This window comes from Mobula hypostoma, chromosome 4 (genome assembly GCF_963921235.1).
Source record: "Mobula hypostoma chromosome 4, sMobHyp1.1, whole genome shotgun sequence".
NCBI lineage: Eukaryota > Metazoa > Chordata > Chondrichthyes > Myliobatiformes > Myliobatidae > Mobula > Mobula hypostoma.
The window spans coordinates 26,249,843-26,269,603 of record NC_086100.1 but is presented as its reverse complement, the minus strand read 5'-3'; the positions used below and the strand labels follow the sequence as shown (position 1 = coordinate 26,269,603).

Below are 19,761 nucleotides of genomic sequence, written 5' to 3'. Positions count from 1 at the left end.
GCACCATCAATTTGCGAGAGACTCCCGGAACTTCCAGGACAGGTGGGATGTCTGCAATAGAGTAGCTCCTTAGCAGCTAGCCAGCTAGTTTAAATAACGTTAGCTATGCTAGTGAACGAATGACACCTGTTAAGCTCACCTCAACATGTCTTTTATAGTCTTAACCCACCATGGGCAATAGAAAATTCACTGTTGCAAACAGCGCAGCAAGCAACACTATCATTATTTTGGCCCCTATTAGGCAGGGGTACACTTTAGTGTAGTCTGGGGAAAAGTAATTTTTATGTTTTCTTCTTTTTTGGAACACTCTGCCATGGCGTGCTCTCGCTCTCTCACTTGCTCATGCTCTCTCTCTCTCTCTCGTGCTCTCTCGCGCTCTCACTTGCTTTCTCTCTCGCTCTCTCACTCTCAAAAAAATTGGTTACCAGGATATTGTATATAACTTGTGGGCATCAGGGAGCCAGTATTAATATGCGAGAGACTCCCGGAACTTCCGGGAGAGGTGGGATGTCTGCAATATACTATCTTGAGACTCGTCTCCTTACAGGCAGCCACAAAGCAAAAAAAAACTCAATAGAACCCATTAAAAAAAAGGATTATCAAACACCCAATGTGCAGGAAAAAAGCAAATCATGCTAACAATAAAAGTAAATAAATAACATTAAGAATTGAAGTTCACGAATGTGAGTCCACAGCCATGAATCCAGTCATCACTGCAGCAGATCCAATAGACTATTAGTTGCACGCCACAGCCTCAGTTCAGCGCAGGAATGTGTAAATCTCGCCCCCATCACTCGCAGGATTCTCTAAAGGTTAACTTGCAGATTGAGTCGGTGGTAAGGAAGACAAATGCATTGGTCAGACCGCATTTGGAGTATTGTGAGGCGTTTTGGGCCCCTTATTTAAGAAAAGGTGTGCTGGAATTGTCTTGTCTTGTCCATACTGCTGTAACTGCCACCACTGGGCTATAAACGTGCAGGAGCAATATGTGGTTAAGTGCCTTGCTCAAGGACACAACACACTGCCTCTGCTGAGGCTCGAACTCACAACCTTCAAATCACCAGTCCAACGCCTTAACCACTTGGCCACGTGCCAACACTACCCTTGGAGAGGGTCTAAAGAAGGTTCACAAGAATGATTCCATGAATTAAAGGGTTAATGTATGAAGAGGGTCTGGGCCTGTACTCACTGGAGTTTAGAAGAATGAAAGAGGACCTCACTGAAACCTATTGAATCTTAAAAGGCCTAGATGCGTGGTTGTGGAGAGGATGTTTCCTGCAGTGCTGAGTTAAGGACCAGAGGGTACACGTTTAGAATAGAGGGACGTCCATCCAGAACAGTGATGAGAAGGCATTTATTTAGCGAGAGGATGGTGAATCTATGGAATTCATTGCCACGGATCATTGTGGAGGACTAGTCATTGAGTATATTTAAAGTGGAAGCTGATAGGTTCTTGATTAGTCAGGGAGTCAAAGATTACGGGGAGAAGGCAGGAGAATGGTGTTGAGAGGAATAATAAATCAGCCATGATGAACTGGTGAAGCAGTCTCGATGGACCGAGAGGCCTAATTCTGCTCCTATGTCTTATGGTCTTCTTGAGATGGTACAAGGCTGGAAGAGATGACATAAATGAGGATAGGCAGGGCCATGAATGGATATAACTAAAAGAGCAAGAGTTTAAAACAGAGGCGATGCTTTGATAGATGCCTGAGAAGTGGGATGACCTCAAGTTTAGAGACAATGAAATGTAGCCGGGGGGGGGGGGGGGGGGTTACCAGACATGGGGTGAGCAGGGGTAGTTTCAGCAATTGGAAAGGACTATTCCAGAGATGTCTCAGACAAGTGGTCACAGAAATGAACGTGGAGGCAAATATGACAGAAGTTTGAGAAGAATCTGAAGTAGCTTTGAACTGATGCCATGAAGATTGATAACATTTTACTCTTACATCTTATGGTCATTGAACAGAGACAAAAAGGTCTTTAGTCTTCCAGATGTTTTGTTGGGAGGGAATTCTGTCCACCTACTGTTTTCTGGCAGACATGCTGTCTGATTATTTAGGATTTGTGAATGGGTAGAACAGAATCCTATAGGTGTACACTCGGAAACCAATTCACTCTTTTTGGGTGATATTGCTGATTTGCAGAATGAACAATTGCAGAAATTCTAATATGCCAATGATAGATCCATGGTAGCACCATCTGCAAGGACGGGAGAATAGAAGCCACTTCCGGTGATTCTCAAGTTATGAATGAACGGATAAAAATTAAACCAGACGAGTATGACCCTAATAGCTGGGTGACAGTACAGATGGAGATTTGTGCATAAATATGTTGTATGGGAATTTAAAACTTTTGCTAACAATATGTGGCAAAAGTGCAAAATACAAGTAAAGTTATTAAAACAGATTAAATAGAACTGCACAGATATAAAAATTAACATTTGTTTTGCTTAAAGCAGGCCAAACCATGCACTAGGTTAGTTTTTAAAGATGGTTCTGTAAAGAATATGATAAAGAGCACAGAGGCCTCAAACCATTCATGTTACTAACCTGCAATGTACGGCTGCAATACCTTTGGCACCAATGAGTTTGCAGTTTTTAAATTTTCTGGAGTGCATTTGCCGGATTCCAAGCCAAAGGACATTCCCATACGTTTCAGAACTTCAATATCATCATGAATCTCAAAGGTGTTGTCAAAGTTGAAGAGATATTCAAACCTGAGATAATTGGCAGAAATTTATTTAAAAGCTTACTGAGCAATTAACTATAAAGTCACACCGACTCAATTTTCATTTCTTTTTGTGTTTTATTATGTAAGATGTAAGAGAATATAAAGGATCAAACTAAGTTGAAATATGTCTTTAACTGCATTTAGTCACAGAAGCTAAGTACAATCAATACACTCATATATACTAGCTTTGATCACTGGAGGCCTTGGAGAGGCATTTTACTCAGAGTTCATTGCACAAGCTCTTTTTTTATTAATCTCCCTGGAAGCTTAAAAAGCTGGGATGGTGGCAGGGAAGGTTCCCAGAGAGATGTATGAGATTGCACATCACGACGCTCCATGAAACATGGGCGGAGCAGTTGATCATTTTTGGTCCATGTTGTTGTGATTCAAATAAACTACTTTTGTTGTAAGCTAATCAACCTTGGGCAACTAGACAACGGCGGGTTACCGCAAGTTTAAGGCAGTTCTGTCAAGGATTATTCAGCATCTCAATAGAGCACCAGAATAAGAAGGTAGTCATGGCAACCATGACACTGATTAAGCTTCAAGGAAGTTCCATAATGGTCGAGACTTGCTTTATGTCTGAAGGGTTCAACATCACGCGGTGATGCTACAGAATACATTAATATCACATCAAATGTATAAACAAAAATATGCAAATATACCTGAGACATAAATTTTACATAAATACATTTCAACACTTCCTTTTTGTTGCCTTACTTCCTCACCCCATTCACTTTGTTTTATTATTTTGTATTCAACTATTCTTTCTGTTTGCTTTCCAAAATAATCAAGTTTTAAACATTTTGTAACACCCACCTTTCACCTCAGTAGCCCCACCTTCTCTAAAAAACATACTGGCAGCTTCCAATGAGAATTATTTCCAAATCAAGGAGATGCTTCTTGGCCAATCATGATGTCTTGAATGTAATTTTGGACATCGTTTTCTGTATTGCTGTCATAGACCCATAAGGAATGAAATAACCGAGCTCAATCTCCAAAAACTGTCTTCCTCTTTTAACCTATACAACTTTGACACCAATTTGGACTGACATCTTCTCAATTAACAGAATGACCTTCTAATGACCTGGTATCTAATGAGCAGGCAATTCAAGATCCTGAGCAACACCCATAAAGTGCTGAGGGAATAAACAGTTGACGTTTCATGCCAAGACCTTTCATCAGGAATGGAAAGGAAGGGGAAGAAGCCAAAATAAGAAGGTGGGGAGAGGGGAACGAGCACAGGTGACAGGTGAAGCCAAGTGACAGGAAAGGTGATAGGTGGAAAAGGTAAAAGGGCTGGAGAAGGAGAATTTAATAGGAGAGGAGAGTAGACCATGGAAGAAAGGAAAGATGGGGTACCAGAGGGAGACGACAGGCAGGTGAGAAAGGGTGAGAGGGTAACCAGAATGGGATTGGAAAAAGAGAGAAGGGGTAGGGGGCTAATGAGACAGGATATGAGGTGTTCCTCCAACAGCCCGAGAGTGCCCTCATTGTGGCAGTAGACTGATCCATGATCCTGCTGCCCATCTGAAAGGAACCCACGGATGCTATGGCATAAACGTACCTTAGCAACATGGCAAAGTTAAGGACATGTAGACCAAGCACTGAGTAGGTTAAACTGAACTCAATTAATGCTCTTCATATATTTAAGAACTCACTTATCACTGGAGATGCTGCAGTCGATGACAGTCCTTTTGCTGGTGTTGACTATGATGAAAGGCAGCTGAATAGTCGAGTTCGGTGCAGGGGGACTCTGCGTCTGTTGTTCCAATTGTCGATTCCTCTGTACCAGGTTCTTAAATGCGATTTGCTTTCGGCGGGGGGGGGGGGGGAGGAAAAGACTTCAAATTTTAACTACAGACTAAAACTAAATGGAAAAGAAGTTGGAACAGCATAAACACTTTGCAAAAAAAACTCAATCAAAATAAGAGCAAAAATAGGCAAAGAACAGAATCTTATAAATATAATCAAAGGGAAAATAGTTACTGCAATAGATCAAAAAGAAAGGAAGGGAGGGACATAGGTAGCTCAAAAATTGTGCAATTACAAAGATAGCCCGGTTCACATTCATATGCTGCAGCTTGAAAAGCATTAATTAGAACAACATGGAAAAGTAGTGATTCATTCTGCCGCCGATCAATTAAAAGTGTTTTGTGCAAGGATTTTGATATTCTAGCATCTCTATTTTATGACGTCATTGGTTGATATTTAAATAGACGAAGATCGTACAATAAACAGTTTTTAATCCTGCTGTTTTAAACTTCATGTCTGTCACCTACTTCCTCCATGAAGAGATTACTTTTTTCAGGATGGTGAGATGGTGAAACAAAACATCAAAGTAAAATCAGAAACTTCTTCCATTTATGGCACCATTAAACACACACCATGTTTAAAGTTACTGGCATTTTCCAGGCTCCCATATGCACCTTACTGCGTTCAACATATTATTCGATTGTCAAATAAAACAAGCATGGATCCAGGAAGAGGATGCCCCAGTATCGGCCTCACAGAGAGAGGTACGGAGCATTTGCAGATCCTTCTGTGCCAGTGGGTATAACAGAAAGGCTACAGACAACATATCCTCCCAGAACTCCCTGTCCTCTGACTGAGATGTAAAGACGATATCTGGATCAGCCATTGAACCCCGAAGGAGTTGACAAGCTCCTTCCGTTCCCTGGCCACAAATAAAACACCAGGAGGCGATGGCTTACTGGCACAGTTGTACTCAGCTGTGTGGGTCTGGATGGGCCTGGACTTGATGGTAGCGTATTACGCTGTGCTTCTGGCTGGCAGCTTGTCAGACTATGAGGAAGGGCATCATCACACTCATCAACAAGCAGAAGGGAGAAAGGGAGATGACATCACAAACTCTCAATTCACTGTTGAATATGCAGTGTAATATCCCGTCCACGGCGATTGCCATCTGGTGATCCACCCGGACCAAACCTGCACTGCACCAAGTAGGAAAATATCTGAAATCCTCCTGCTGCTCAGGGATACATGCAGGGCAAAGGGGAACTTAGCTTGGTCCAGGAGAAAGCCTTCAATCAGACGGTGTACACCCCAGGGTTCTGAAAGAGGTGGCTGAAGAGATTGTGAAGATATTAGTAATGATCTTTCAAGAATCACTAGATTCTGGAATGGTTCCGGAAGACTGGAAAATTGCAAATGACACTCCAATATTCAAGAAGGGAGAGGCAGAAGAAAGGAAATTACAAGCCAGTTAGTCGGACCTCAGTGGCTGGGAAGACATTAGCCGGGAGGATGTGGAATCGATATGGGTAGAGCTGCATAACACTAAGGGGCAGAAGACGCTGGTGGGAGTTGTGTACAGGCCACCTAACAGTAGTAGTGAGGTTCGGGGTGGCATTAAACAGGAAATTAGCAATGCGTGCAATAAAGGAACAGCAGTTATAATGGGTGACTTCAATCTACATATAGATTGGGTGAACCAAATTGGTAAGGGTGCTGAGGAAGAGACTTTCTTGGAATGTATGCGGGATGGTTTTTTGGACCAACATGTCGAGGAACCAACTAGGGAGCAGGCCATTCTAGACTGGGTATTGAGCAATGAGGAAGGGATAATTAGCAATCTTGTCATGAGAGGCCCCTTGGGTAAGCGTGACCATAATATGGTGGAATTCTTCATTAAGATGGAGAGTGACATAGTTAATTCAGAAACAAAGGTTCTGAACTTAAAGAAGGGTAACTTTGAAGGTATGACACGTGAATTAGCTAAGATAGACTGGCAAATGATACTTAAAGGGCTGATGGTGGATATGCAATGGCAAGCATTTAAAGATCGCATGGATGAACTACAATTGTTCATCCCAGTTTGGCAAAAGAATAAATCAGGGAAGGTAGTGCACCCGTGGCTAACAAGGGAAATTAGGGATAGTATCAATTCCAAAGAAGAAACATACAAATTAGCCAGAAAACGTGGCTCACCTGAGGACTGGGAGAAATTCAGAGTCCAGCGGAGTAGGACAAAGGGCTTAATTAGGAAAGGGAAAAGAGATTATGAGAGAAAATTGGCAGGGAACATAAAAACTGACTGTAAAAGCTTTTATAGATAAGTGAAAAGAAAAAGATTGGTTAAGACAAATGTAGGTCCCTTACAGTCAGAAACAGGTGAATTGATTATGGGGAGCAAGGACACGGCAGACCAATTGAATAACTACTTTGGTTCTGTCTTCACTAAGGAGGACATAAATAATCTTCCGGAAATAGTAGGGGACTGAGGGTCTAGTGAGATGGAGGAACTGAGGGAAATACATGTTAGTAGGGAAGTGGTGTTAGGTAAATTGAAGGGATTAAAGGCAGATAAATCCACAGGGCCAGATGGTCTGTATCCTAGAGTGCTTAAGGAAGTAGCCCAAGAAATAGTGGATGCATTAGTGATAATTTTTCAAAACTCTTTAGATTCTGGACTAGTTCCTGAGGATTGGAGGGTGGCTAATGTAACCCCACTTTTTAAAAAAGGAGGGAGAGAGAAACCGGGGAATTATAGACCGGTTAGCCTGACATCGGTGGTGGGGAAAATGCTAGAGTCAGTTATCAAAGATGTGATAACAGCACATTTGGAAAGCGGTGAAATCATCGGATAAAGTCAGCATGGATTTGTGAAAGGAAAATCATGTCTGACGAATCTCATAGAATTTTTTGAGGACGTAACTAGTAGAGTGGATAGGGGAGAACCAGTGGATGTGGTATATTTGGATTTTCAAAAGGCTTTTGACAAGGTCCCACACAGGAGATTAGTGTGCAAACTTAAAGTACACGGTATTGATGTGGATAGAGAATTGGTTGGCAGACAGGAAGCAAAGAGTGGGAATAAACGGGACCTTTTCAGAATGGCAGGCAGTGACTAGTGGGGTACCGCAAGGCTCAGTGCTGGGACCCCAGTTGTTTACAATATATATTAATGACTTAGATGAGGGAATTAAATGCAGCATCTCCAAGTTTGCGGATGACACGAAGCTGGGCAGCAGTGTTAGCTGTGAGGAGGATGCTAAGAGGATGCAGGGTGACTTGGAGAGGTTAGGTGAGTGGGCAAATTCATGGCAGATGCAACTTAATGTGGATAAATCTGAGGTTATCCACTTTGGTGGCAAAAACAGGAAAACAGATTATTATCTGAATGGTGGCCAGTTAGGAAAAGGGAAGGTGCAACGAGACCTGGGTGTCATTATACACCAGTCATTGAAAGTGGGCATGCAGGTACAGCAGGCGGTGAAAAAGGTGAATGGTATGCTGGCATTCATAGCAAGAGGTTTCGAGTACAGGAGCAGGGAGGTACTACTGCAGTTGTACAAGGCCTTGGTAAGACCACACCTGGAGTATTGTGTGCAGTTTTGGTCCCCTAATCTGAGGAAAGACATTCTTGCCATAGATGGAGTACATAGAAGGTTCACCAGATTGATTCCTGGGATGGCAGGACTTTCATATGATGAAAGACTGGATCGACTAGGCTTATACTCGTTGGAATTTAAAAGATTGAGGGGGATCTTATTGAAACATATAAAATCCCAAAGGGATTGGACAGGCTAGATGTAGGAAGATTGTTCTCAATGTTGGGGAAGTCCAGAACGAGGGGTCACAGTTTGAGGATAAAGGGGAAGCCTTTTAGGACCGAGATTAGGAAAAACTTCTTCATACAGAGAGTGGTGAATCTGTGGAATTCTCTGCCACAGGAAACAGTCGAGGCCAGTTCATTGGCTATATTTAAGAGGGAATTAGATATGGCCCTTGTGGCTAAAGGAAACAGCGGGGTATGGAGAGAAGGCAGGTACAGGGTTCTGAGTTGGATGATCAGCTATGATCATACTGAATGGCGGTGCAGGCTCGAAAGGCCGAATGGCCTACTCCTGCACCTATTTTCTATGTTTCTATGTTGGAGTCGATTACTAAGGATGAGGTCTCAGGGTACTTGGAAGCACATGATTTCTGCATGGTTTCTGCAAGGGAAAATCTTACCGTACAAATCTGTTGGAAGTCTTTGAAGAAATAACAAACAGGATCGACAAATGAGAATCAGTTGATGTTGTGTACTTGGATTTTCAGAAGGCCTTTGACAATGTGCCACACAAGAGCCTGCTTTACAAGCTATGAGCCCATGGTATTACAGGAAAGACTCTAGCATGGACAAAGCAGTGGCTAATTGGCAGGAGCCAAAGAGTGGGAATAAAGAAAACCTTTTCTGATTGGCTGCCAGTAACTAGTAGTGTTCCATAGGGTCTGTGTTAGGACCAATTCTTTTTACATTATATGTCAGTGATTTGGATGATGGAATTGATCGCTTTGTTATAAAGTTTGCAGACAATATGAAGATAGGTGGAGCGGCAGGTAGTTTTGAGGAAGTAGGGAGGCTATAGGAGGACAGATTAGGAGAATGGGCAAAGAAATGGCAGATAGAACACAATATTGGGAAGTGTATGGTCATACACTTTCGTAGAAGAAATTAAAGGGTTGATTATTTTCTAAATGGAGAGAAAATACAAAAAACGGAGGCAGAAAGAGACTTGGGCATCTTTGTGCAGGATTCCCTAAAAGTTAATTTGCTGGTTGAGTCTGTGGTGAGGAAGGCATATGCCATTTTAGCATTCATTTCAAGAAGTCTAGAATATAAAAGCAAGGATGTAATGCTGAGACTTTATAAAGCACTGGAGTATTGTGAGAGCTTTGGGCCTCTATCTTAAAAGATGTGCTGAACCTGAAGAGGGTTCAAACGAGGCTCACGAAAATGATTCCACGACTGAATGGCTTGTCATACATATGAAGAGCGTTTGATGGCTCTGGGCCTGTCTTAAATGGAATTCAGAAAAATGAGGGGTGACCTCATTGAACCTATTGAATGGTGAAAGGCCTTAATAGAGTGGAAGTGGAGAGGATGTTTCCTATGGTGGGAGAGTCTAAGGCCAGAATAAAGAGGCATCCAATTAGAATGGAGATAAGAAGGAATTTCTTTAGCCAAAGAGTGGTAAACTGGTGGAATTCTTTACCACAGGCAGCTGTGGAGGCCAAGTGTTTATGTATATTTAAGGCAGAGGTTGATAAGACTCTTGGATTGGTCAGGACATGAAAGGATATGGGGAGAAGGCAGGAGATTGGGGCTGAGAGGAAAATTGGATTAGCCATACTGGAATGGCAAAGCAGACTTGACATGCTGAGTAGTGGCCTAATTCTGCTCCTATGTCTTATGGCCTTATCAGGTGAGATATATTCTCAGGGCTTCTGTACCTGATGAACCTCTGATCTGTTCCCCGCTTCTCCGCCTGCCACAATAATTACCCAAGACATCTTTAATTTTATTTGAATGTCCAAGATGTAGCAAGTCCACTGGGTTATGCTGCACACATTTCCTGAGAATGTGGGGGCAAAAGTGTATCCACCTTTGTGTCTGTATCAAGCAGCGTGTGGACCAAAAAGTATGTGGGTATCAAGTGTCACTACTTACTAGGTTCCTACCTATCCCTAGTGTTGTGGAAGACAAGCCTGTCCCAATTACCACGCAGAGACCCATGCTACTGGGTAGCATGTTCCCATACTACTTGTCCTTTGTGGAAGAGTTCTTTCAAATAAGTTCCTTTGACCACAAGTCTATCAGGCAGTGGTCAGTACAGAACGTACTGAAGACACTGCGGGATGAGGGCTCTGTAGATTCCACAGGTTTGTTCCCTAGGCAGATGGTCTAACTCTAAACCATCTGGCAGAATACCTCATCACCAGATCTGAGCAACAAGCCCGAAGGCCTCACTTGGCTGGTGGCGAGAGGGCTCTCCCAGTCGGAGCCTTCCCAAAGTACGCTGCCCTGGGATGGCTACAATGGTTAAGAGACAGTCCCCAACTCTTTGCAGACTGTTGATTTGCAGAGAGGATGTGGAGAACTTTGAACTTTGAAAGATGCAAGGGACCCGTGCTCCTGTTCGTCCCCAGCAGCTGTGTGTCAGAGAGCTTTTTGATCTCTGGTTTGTTAGTGTTTTTTTCCTTTAAAAGTTCACATTACTTATTTTAACGAACATGAATGTCAACGTTTTTGCACAATTTCTTCCTTTGTATGTTTTTTAAATTATAAGTCTGTTTTTGAAATAAAAAGATCTTGATTTCTCCCACTACTTTCCCAAAATATGCCACCATACGATTATGATGCAGATAAAGATTTTATTCCCCCTCACTCAAAAACAATTCTGAATTGCTCATCTCTCAATATGCTTTCCTTATGATCAGAAGCAGATTTCAAAACATGAAACCAAATTACTAGTGTTTGAGTTTGCCCAGTATTTATCATTAAACAGAGGGACACGCACACAAAAGTGCTGGAGGAACTCAGCAAGTCAGGCACCACTGACAGAGGGGATAAAGTGAATGTTTTGGGCCGAGACCCTTCAATAGGACCTGATGACGAGCCTCGGCCCAAAACATCAACTGTTTATTCCCCATCATAGATGCTGCCTAACTTACTGAGTTCCTCTAGCACACTGTGAATTGCTCAACGCTTCCAGCATCTGCAGAATCTCTTCAAACAGAGGGATACCATGAGGAAGTGAATTCTCAATATCATATCCTTTCTATGTATCACATGTGACAAAGAAAGCCATTTATTCCATCACCTCTCAGAACAATTCTATTCCTTCTTTTACTTCCTTGCAACCTATTCTCTCTCACCTGTCCATTAACAACAAATTAATGGGAATCCATTAACAGAAGGCCAATTGCAGCAGTCTATTAACCTATTAACCACTTTATTGCTGAAATGCAGCTGGGAAAGTAACTAGGCCAAGTTTTTGTGTCCTGCGCTATTTGACTGGCTGACAACGAGGCTGAAGGAGAAACAGTAAACCCCATTAAGTGCCATAATTTGGAAATAGACCAGTGACAGGTCACCGATTAGAAATCAAGCATTGCCTTTTAACCATTGAGGGGGAAAAAGAAACACAACTTAGTTACAGTGTTAACCTGAACAATGCAAATCCCTGACGTCACGGTAGCACAGTGGTCAGCATGGTGCTATTACAGCTCGGCACACTCTGGAGCTTGGAGTTCAATTCAGGCACCATTCTGTAAGGACCATTCCGTACGTCCTCCTCGTGCAATGCATGGGTTTTCCCCAGCTGCTCTGGTTTCCTCCCGCAGTCCAAAGACGTACCGGGTAGGTTAATTGTCATTGTAAATTGTCCCGTGTTTAGAGTTAATCAGGGCTGCGGGGCTGCGGGGCTGCTAGGGCAACGTGGCTTGAAGGGCTATAGCCTACTAAATAGAATAACATATATAAAGTGTCACTGTAGAATTTAAACACTGATTTATTCAAACACAGGAGCTTGCCATTTGGTCCACTGAGGCTCCAAACATCATCCCCACCACTGAAGTCAGGATAAATGGCCTATAATTTCATTTCTTCTCTCTCTCTCCTTCTTAAGGAGTGGAGTGACATCTGCAATTTTCTAATCCTTGGGAAACAATCCAGAAACTAATGATTCCTGAAAGATCATTACTAATGTCTCCACAATCGCTTCAGCCATCTCTGTCAGAACCTGGGGTGTAGACCATCTGGCCCAGATGACTAATCTACCTTCAGACCTTACAGCTTCCCAAGCACCTTGCATTAGTAATGGCAACTACACTTCTGCCCCCTGACACTCTCCAATTTCTGGCATACTGCACAGTAAACACTGACGAATATTTAATAACTTTGTCCGCCATTTCTTTGTTTCCCACTGCTACCTTTCCAGCATCATTTTCCAGCAGTCCATTCTTGCCCTCTTTGTATATCTGGAAAAAAACGTTCAGTATTCTCTTTGATATTTTTGGCTAGCTTATCTTCATACTTAATCTTTTCTCTCCTTATGATTTTTTAAGTTGCCTTCTGTTGGATTTTAAAAACTTCCCAATCCTCAAACTTCCCACTAATTTTTGCCATGTTACTGAGTTTGTCCTCTTTTGCTTTTATGCTGTCTTTGACTTCCCTTGTCACCCATGGCTGCCTCAGCCTTCTATTAAAATACCTCTTTATCATTATATTTTCAACCATATAACCATATAACAATTACAGCACAGAAACAGGCCATCTGGGCCCTTTTAGTCCATGCCGAACTCTTACTCTCACCTAGTCCCACCGACCTGCACTCAGCCCATAACCCTCCATTCCTTTCCTGTCCAATATAACTTTAAACGACAACATCGAACCTGCCTCAACCACTTCTGCTGGAAGCTCGTTCCACACAGCTACCACTCTCTGAGTAAAGAAGTTCCCCCTCATGTTACCCTAAACTTTTACCCTTTAACTCTCAACTCATGTCCTCTTGTTTGAATCTCCCCCACTCTCAACGGAAAAAGCCTATCCACGTCAACTCTATCTATCCCCCTCATAATTTTAAATACCTCTATCAAGTCCCCCCTCAACCTCCTACACTCCAAAGAATAAAGACCTAACTTGTTCAACCTTTCTCTGTAACTTAGGAGATGAAACCCAGGCAACGTTTTAGTAAATCTCCTCTGTACTCTCTCAATTTTATTGACATCTTTCTTATAATTTGGTGACCAGAACTGTACACAATACTCCAAATTTGGCCTCACCATTGCCTTTTACAATTTCAACATTACATCCCAACTTCTATACTCAATGCTCTGACTTATAAAGACCAGCATACCAAAAGCTTTCTTCACCACCCTATCTACATGAGATTCCACCTTCAGGGAACTATGCACCATTATTCCTAGATCCCTCTGTTCTACTGCTTTCTTCAATGCCCTACCATTTACCATGTATGTCCTATTTTGATTAGTCCTACCAAAATGTAGCACCTCACATTTTTCAGCATTAAACTCCATCTGCCATCTTTCAGCCCACTCTTCTAACTGGTCTAAATCTCTCTGCAAGCTTATTTTAGAATATTGGAACCCTCGGAGTTTTCAGTGGCTTGAATCTTCTGCCTACTGCCTACCAACTAGCACTAGTGGAACAACACAAGCCAATAGGAGCAGGAGTATGCCGACCAACACCTCTATCCTGCTCTGCCATTCTGTATGATTGTGACTGATCTGCCCAGGACCTTGGCTTCCCTTCTGCAGGAGTTCTCCATAACCCTCAATTCCCTGACATTCTAAGAAACCTATTTATCTCCCCTTTTGAGTACCTCTAGTAATTTAGCTTCCACAACCCACCCATTGGGTGAGAGTATTCCAGAGATTTGCCAGCTTCTGCCAGTGGAGAATGTTATCCACTTTCAAATGACTGCTAATTATCTTGTAACTATGTGTCATTATACAATACTCTCCCAGCAGTCAAAACATATTTACTCAATAAGTTCATCCCTCATTTTCCCAAACTCCAAAGAATACCGGTTCAGTTTTTCCTGTGCATGAAAGAACAACTCTCTCTTCCCAGTGAATTTCTTCCAGTGCTAGAATATCTACTCTTTTTAAATAAGGCAGCCAAAATTCCCAACTGGACATCAATGGCATCTCTGTGGAGAGTCAGGAGCACGTTTCTTGGTGTGCACATTACTGATGATCTCACTTGGTCCCTCAATAACACCTCTTTAGCCAAGAGAGCACAGCAGTGCCTCTACTTCCTGAGGATACTGACGCAAGTGAGGCTCCCCTCCCCCATTCTCCCCAGATTCTATCGGAGAACCATCTAGAATGCTCCGACCAGCTGCACTACCGTCTGGTATGGAAACTGCAAGGCATCAGGTCACAAGACCCTGCAACAGGTAGTGATGACTGCTGAAACATCATGGGGGTCTCTCTGCAACCCCCCCCCAGGGCATACATCAGAAGCACTACATATGCAGTGCCTCCAGCACTGTCAAAAACCCCTCCCATCCCTCCCACAATCTCTCAGACCTCCTGCCATTGGTGCCGCAGCATAGGTACCAGAATTGCCAGGATGGGTAACAGCTTCTGCTGTCAGGCTGTTAGGCTTCTTAACACCCTGCTGACCCCCCAGTACAAATGTACACCCCGTCTGAATGCCCTGCCATACCCCCCCTCCCACTGCTCCACTCACAGACACAGTCTCATCCTGCACTGCTCACTTTTCATCTTTTATTGCTGCTGATTCACATATTTATACAATATAATAGTGTTATTACAATAGTGCCAATAACATTATACTGCCTTACATAAACACACACCTCATACTTTAAGTCAAACTTCAAGCCATGCCACTTAGGGTCATGATATTAATTTGTGACCTCATGTGATGGATCATAACTATACGTACTGTGTGAGACTGCATGTATGGTGTTTTGCACCATGGCCCCCTGAGGAACAATGTTTCATTCAGCTGTATAAATATGTATGGTTAAATGACAATAAACTTGAACTCGATTATGGGGAGAAGATGCAAACTCCAAATAAACAGAACTGACATCAGGGTGAAGCCATGAAGCGGCAATGCTAACTGCAGTGCCTGTGTTAACTGTAGCATACAGGCAACATAATAAAGGAAATCATCTCAGGGCCTCAACAGGGTCAGTGATGACAAGATTCCAAAGGAAATGTTAGCCGAGATAACAAATAAATTGGATTTTGAGCAGAGTAATACAAATGTTTTGAGTTCAAAATAATACAGTATGTTTCAAATTTCAGAAGTACATCTGGATAAAGTTATTAGTGGAAGCAAGCAGCACTGTGGGAAGGAAGACAAAATTGAGCAAGAAAAATAGATGAAGACAGAATTTCAAACATGAGAAAGCCTGCAGATGCTGGAGATCCAAGCAACACACACAAAATGCTGGAGGAACTCAGCAGGCCAGGCAGCAACTATGGAAGAGATAAACAGTCAACGATTCGGGCCGAGACCCTCCATCAGGACTGCCATATCTGATGAAGGGTCTCAGCCCAAAATATCGACTGTTTATTCTTTTCAACAGATGCTGCCTGCTCTGCTGAGTTTCTCCAGCATTTTGTACATGCTGCTTTGAAGACAGAATTTATATTTTTAGAACATTTTTTCGAGGGCGGCTCAAAAGTTATATTGACACAAGGCTGAGAACTGGTTCACTACCCCGCTACTCTCGGCCAAAGAACATACTATGGAGTGTTCAGAATGTAATTGGGAAACTTGGCAAATGGGCCAAGGAAACATAAATGTAACATTTATTAATGTAGGCAGGTTAGCAGATCTTTTCTCTCAATAGATAATCACAATCTTATTTTAAACAGGCAACAAATTTGAGGTTCGAGTATTTATAGCTGTGCAGCATGACTATTGCCAAATTTGTTTTATTTCCATGTTTGTACATTATTCCAGTAAGAGCAACTTGATATGATACATAACTGTTCAAAAAATCCTTCCTATGTTAATTTACCCTCTTCATCTATTTTTTTCTCAACTCAATGGTTCAAAAGTTAATTGCACTTCAAATACAAACACAAGCAACATAGATGTAATTATTCAAGCAAACATCAGAGCAGATGTTCTATGGAGATGTATTTGTTACCTGTAGTATCAATTCTTCTAGTTGAGCCCTTTTTTGTTTGATTCGCTCTATTCGCCTCTGCTTCTCCACCTGAAAATTAGATAGTTGTATTAGCACAAAATGTAGCAGGAATTGTTATCCTTTGGAAAAGACAACATAATATTGGAACTGAATAGCTCTGGTCTCTTTCAACTGGCCCAGATGGCTCAGAACTGCCTATAATTTGGCAATAATTGGAGAGGTTGTGCTGAGGGTTTCCTATGTTTCTTTCTCCAATCTGCTGAGGGTAGATTGGCGGCCAGGGAAGGAAGGTACAAGAGGTCCAGGTGCAACCTCTGGAAAAGCATCTCACATGCAAAGTGGCAATTTAATCACAGAAGGATGTTTGACAACTACGGCAAGGCTTGAACGCCATCACCTCCAACAGAGTAAAACCAAGTGGTATACAGTATGTGACAACAAGGTTTCGCTCAGTGCCGTTTGTGCTCGCTTTCACTAACAGGACATTGAGGAAACTTTGTGAACTCTCAGAGCCCGCGACGACCCTGTGATTTTAGTCTCCAAGGCTGACGTCAAGAGCATCCTTCAGGAGGGTAGCCCAAGAAAGCATCTGGCCTAGTACTGAAAATCAGTGCTAATCAACTGGTTGGAGTATTTACTGATATTTTTAATCTCTTACTTTGCAGTCTGAGGTAGCAATCTACTTCGAGCAGGCTTCAATCATACCAGTGCCCAAGAAGAATGCGATAACTTGCCTCAAAGACTATTGTCCAATAGCATTTACATCCAGATCCCATTTCATTGGCTCTTCACTCAGCCCTGGAACATCTGCACAGTGAAGATGCATACAACAGGATGCTCTTCAATGACTACAGCTCTATCAACCCCTCAAAACTAATCAATAAGCCCAAATACTTAGACCTCAATACCCCCTTATGCAAATGAATCCTTAATTTCCTCATTTGCAGACCCCAGTCAGTTCACATGGGCAACAGCACCTCCTCCACAATCTCCATCGGCACAGGTGCACCACACGACTGTGTGCTTAGTCCTCTGTTCTACTCACTTTACACTTATGACTGTGAGGCTAAGTACAGCTCCAATGCCATATTCAAGTTCACTGATGACTTCACCGTCGTTGGCCAAATCAAAGATGGTGATGAAATAGGATATAGGAGGAAGACTGAAAATCTGGCTGACTGGTGCCGCAACAACCTCCTACTCAAGGTCAGCAAGAGCAAAGCACTGATTATTGACTTTAGAAGGAGCAAACTGGAGGTCCATGAGCCAGTCCTCATCAGGGGATCACAGCTGGAGAGGGTCAGCAGCTTTAAATTCCTCGGTGTTATCATTTCAGACAATCTGTCCTGGGCCCAGCACGCAAGCACCATTACAAAGGCCGCACAGCAGCAGCGCTACTTTCTTAGAAGATTTGGAATGTCATCTAAAACTTTGACAAACTAATATAAATGCACGGTGGGGAGTACACTGACTGGTTACATCACGGCCTGGTATGGAGACATCAAAGCCCTTGAATGGAAAAGCCTACAAAAGGTAGTGAATACGGCCCAGTCCATCACAGGTACACAGAACATAGAACATAGAATAGTACAGCACAGTACAGGCCCTTCGGCCCACAATGTTGTGCTGACCCTCAAACCCTGCCTCCCATATAAGCCCCCACCTTAGATTCCTCCATATACCTGTCTAGTAGTCTCTTAAACTTCACTAGTGTATCTGCCTCCACCACTGACTCAGGCAGTGCATTCCACGCACCAACCACTCTCTGAGTAAAAAACCTTCCTCTAATATCCCCCTTGAACTTCCCACCCCTTACCTTAAAGCCATGTCCTCTTGTATTGAGCAATGGTGCCTGGGGAAGAGACGCTGGCTATCCACTCTATCTATTCCTCTTATTATCTTGTACACTTCTATCATGTCTCCTCTCATCCTCCTTCTCTCCAAAGAGTAAAGCCCTAGCTCTCTTAATCTCTGATCATAATGCATACTTTCTAAACCAGGCAGCATCCTGGTTAAGTCTCCTCTGTACCCTTTCCAATGCTTCCACATCCTTCCTATAGTGAGGTGACCAGAACTGGACACAATACTCCAAGTGTGGCCTAACCAGAGTTTTATAGAGCTGCATCATTATATCGCGACTCTTAAACTCTATCCCTCGACTTATGAAAGCTAACACCCCATAAGCTTTCTTAACTACCCTATCCACCTGTGAGGCAACTATCAGCGACCTGTGGACATGTACTCTGAGATCTCTCTGCTCCTCCACACTACCAAGTATCCTGTCATTTACTTTCTACTCTGCCTTGGAGTTTGTCCTTCCAAAGTGTACCACCTCACACTTCTCCGGGTTGAACTCCATCTGCCACTTCTCAGCCCACTTCTGCATCCTATCGATGTCTCTCTGCAATCTTTGACAATCCTCTACACTATCTACAACACCACCAACCTTTGTGTCATCTGCAAACTTGCCAACCCACCCTTCTACCCCCACATCCAGGTCGTTAATAAAAATCACGAAAAGTAGAGGTCCCAGAACAGATCCTTGTGGGACACCACTAGTCACAATCCTCCAATCTGAATGTACTCCCTCCACCACCACCCTCTGCCTTCTGCAGGCAAGCCAATTCTGAATCCACCTGGACAAACTTCCCAGGATCCCATGCCTTCTGACTTTCTGAATAAGCCTACCGTGTGGAACCTTGTCAAATGTCTTACTAAGATCTATATAGATCACATCCACTGCACTACCCTCATCTATATGCCTGGTCACCTCCTCAAAGAACTCTATCAGGCTTGTTAGACACGATCTGCCCTTCACAAAGCCATGCTGACTGTCCCTGATCAGACCATGATTCTCTAAATGCCTATAGATCCTATCTCTAAAAATCTTTTCCAACAGCTTTCCCACCACAGACGTAAGGCTCACTGGTCTATAATTACCCGGACTATCCCTACTACCTTTTTTGAACAAGGGAACAATATTCGCCTCCCTCCAATCCTCCGGTACCATTCCCGTGGACAACGAGGACATAAAGATCCTAGCCAGAGGCTCAGCAATCTCTTCTCTTGCCTCGTGGAGCAGCCTGGGGAATATTCCGTCAGGCCCCGGGGACTTATCTGTCCTAATGTATTTTAACAACTCCAATACCTCCTCTCCCTTAATATCAGCATGCTCCAGAACATCAACCTCACTCATATTGTCCTCACCATCATCGTTCCCTCTCATTGGTGAATACCGAAGAGAAGTATTCATTGAGGACCTCACTTCCACAGCCTCCAGGCACATCTTCCCACCTTTATCTCTAATCAGTCCTACCTTCACTCCTGTCATCCTTTTTTTCTTCACATAATTGAATGCCTTGGGGTTTTCCTTTACCCTACTCGCCAAGGCCTTCTCATGCCCCCTTCTTGCTCTTCTCAGCCCCTTCTAAGCTCCTTTCTTGTTTCCCTACATTCCTCAATAGACCCATCTGATCCTTGCTTCCTAAACCTCATGTATGCTGCCTTCTTCCTTCTGACTAGATTTTCCACCTCACTTGTCACCCATGGTTCCTTCACCCTACCATTCTTTATCTTCTTCACC

At 43.0% G+C, this 19,761-nt stretch overlaps 1 protein-coding gene across 11 annotated transcripts in view; it reads right to left on the bottom strand.

Moving 5' to 3' along the window:
• The window catches only part of LOC134345188 (transcription factor Dp-2-like), a 273,052-nt gene that overhangs the window by 26,283 nt on the left and 227,008 nt on the right, over positions 1-19,761 (bottom strand). For all 11 annotated transcript variants that reach the window (XM_063045426.1, XM_063045429.1, XM_063045431.1 and 8 more), the window contains 3 exons: positions 16,179-16,247; positions 4,392-4,543; positions 2,550-2,716 (listed from right to left, as the gene is read on the bottom strand). In XM_063045426.1, the coding sequence (XP_062901496.1) occupies positions 2,550-2,716; positions 4,392-4,543; positions 16,179-16,247 (388 nt within the window). The remainder of the gene's footprint in view (positions 1-2,549; positions 2,717-4,391; positions 4,544-16,178; positions 16,248-19,761) is intronic.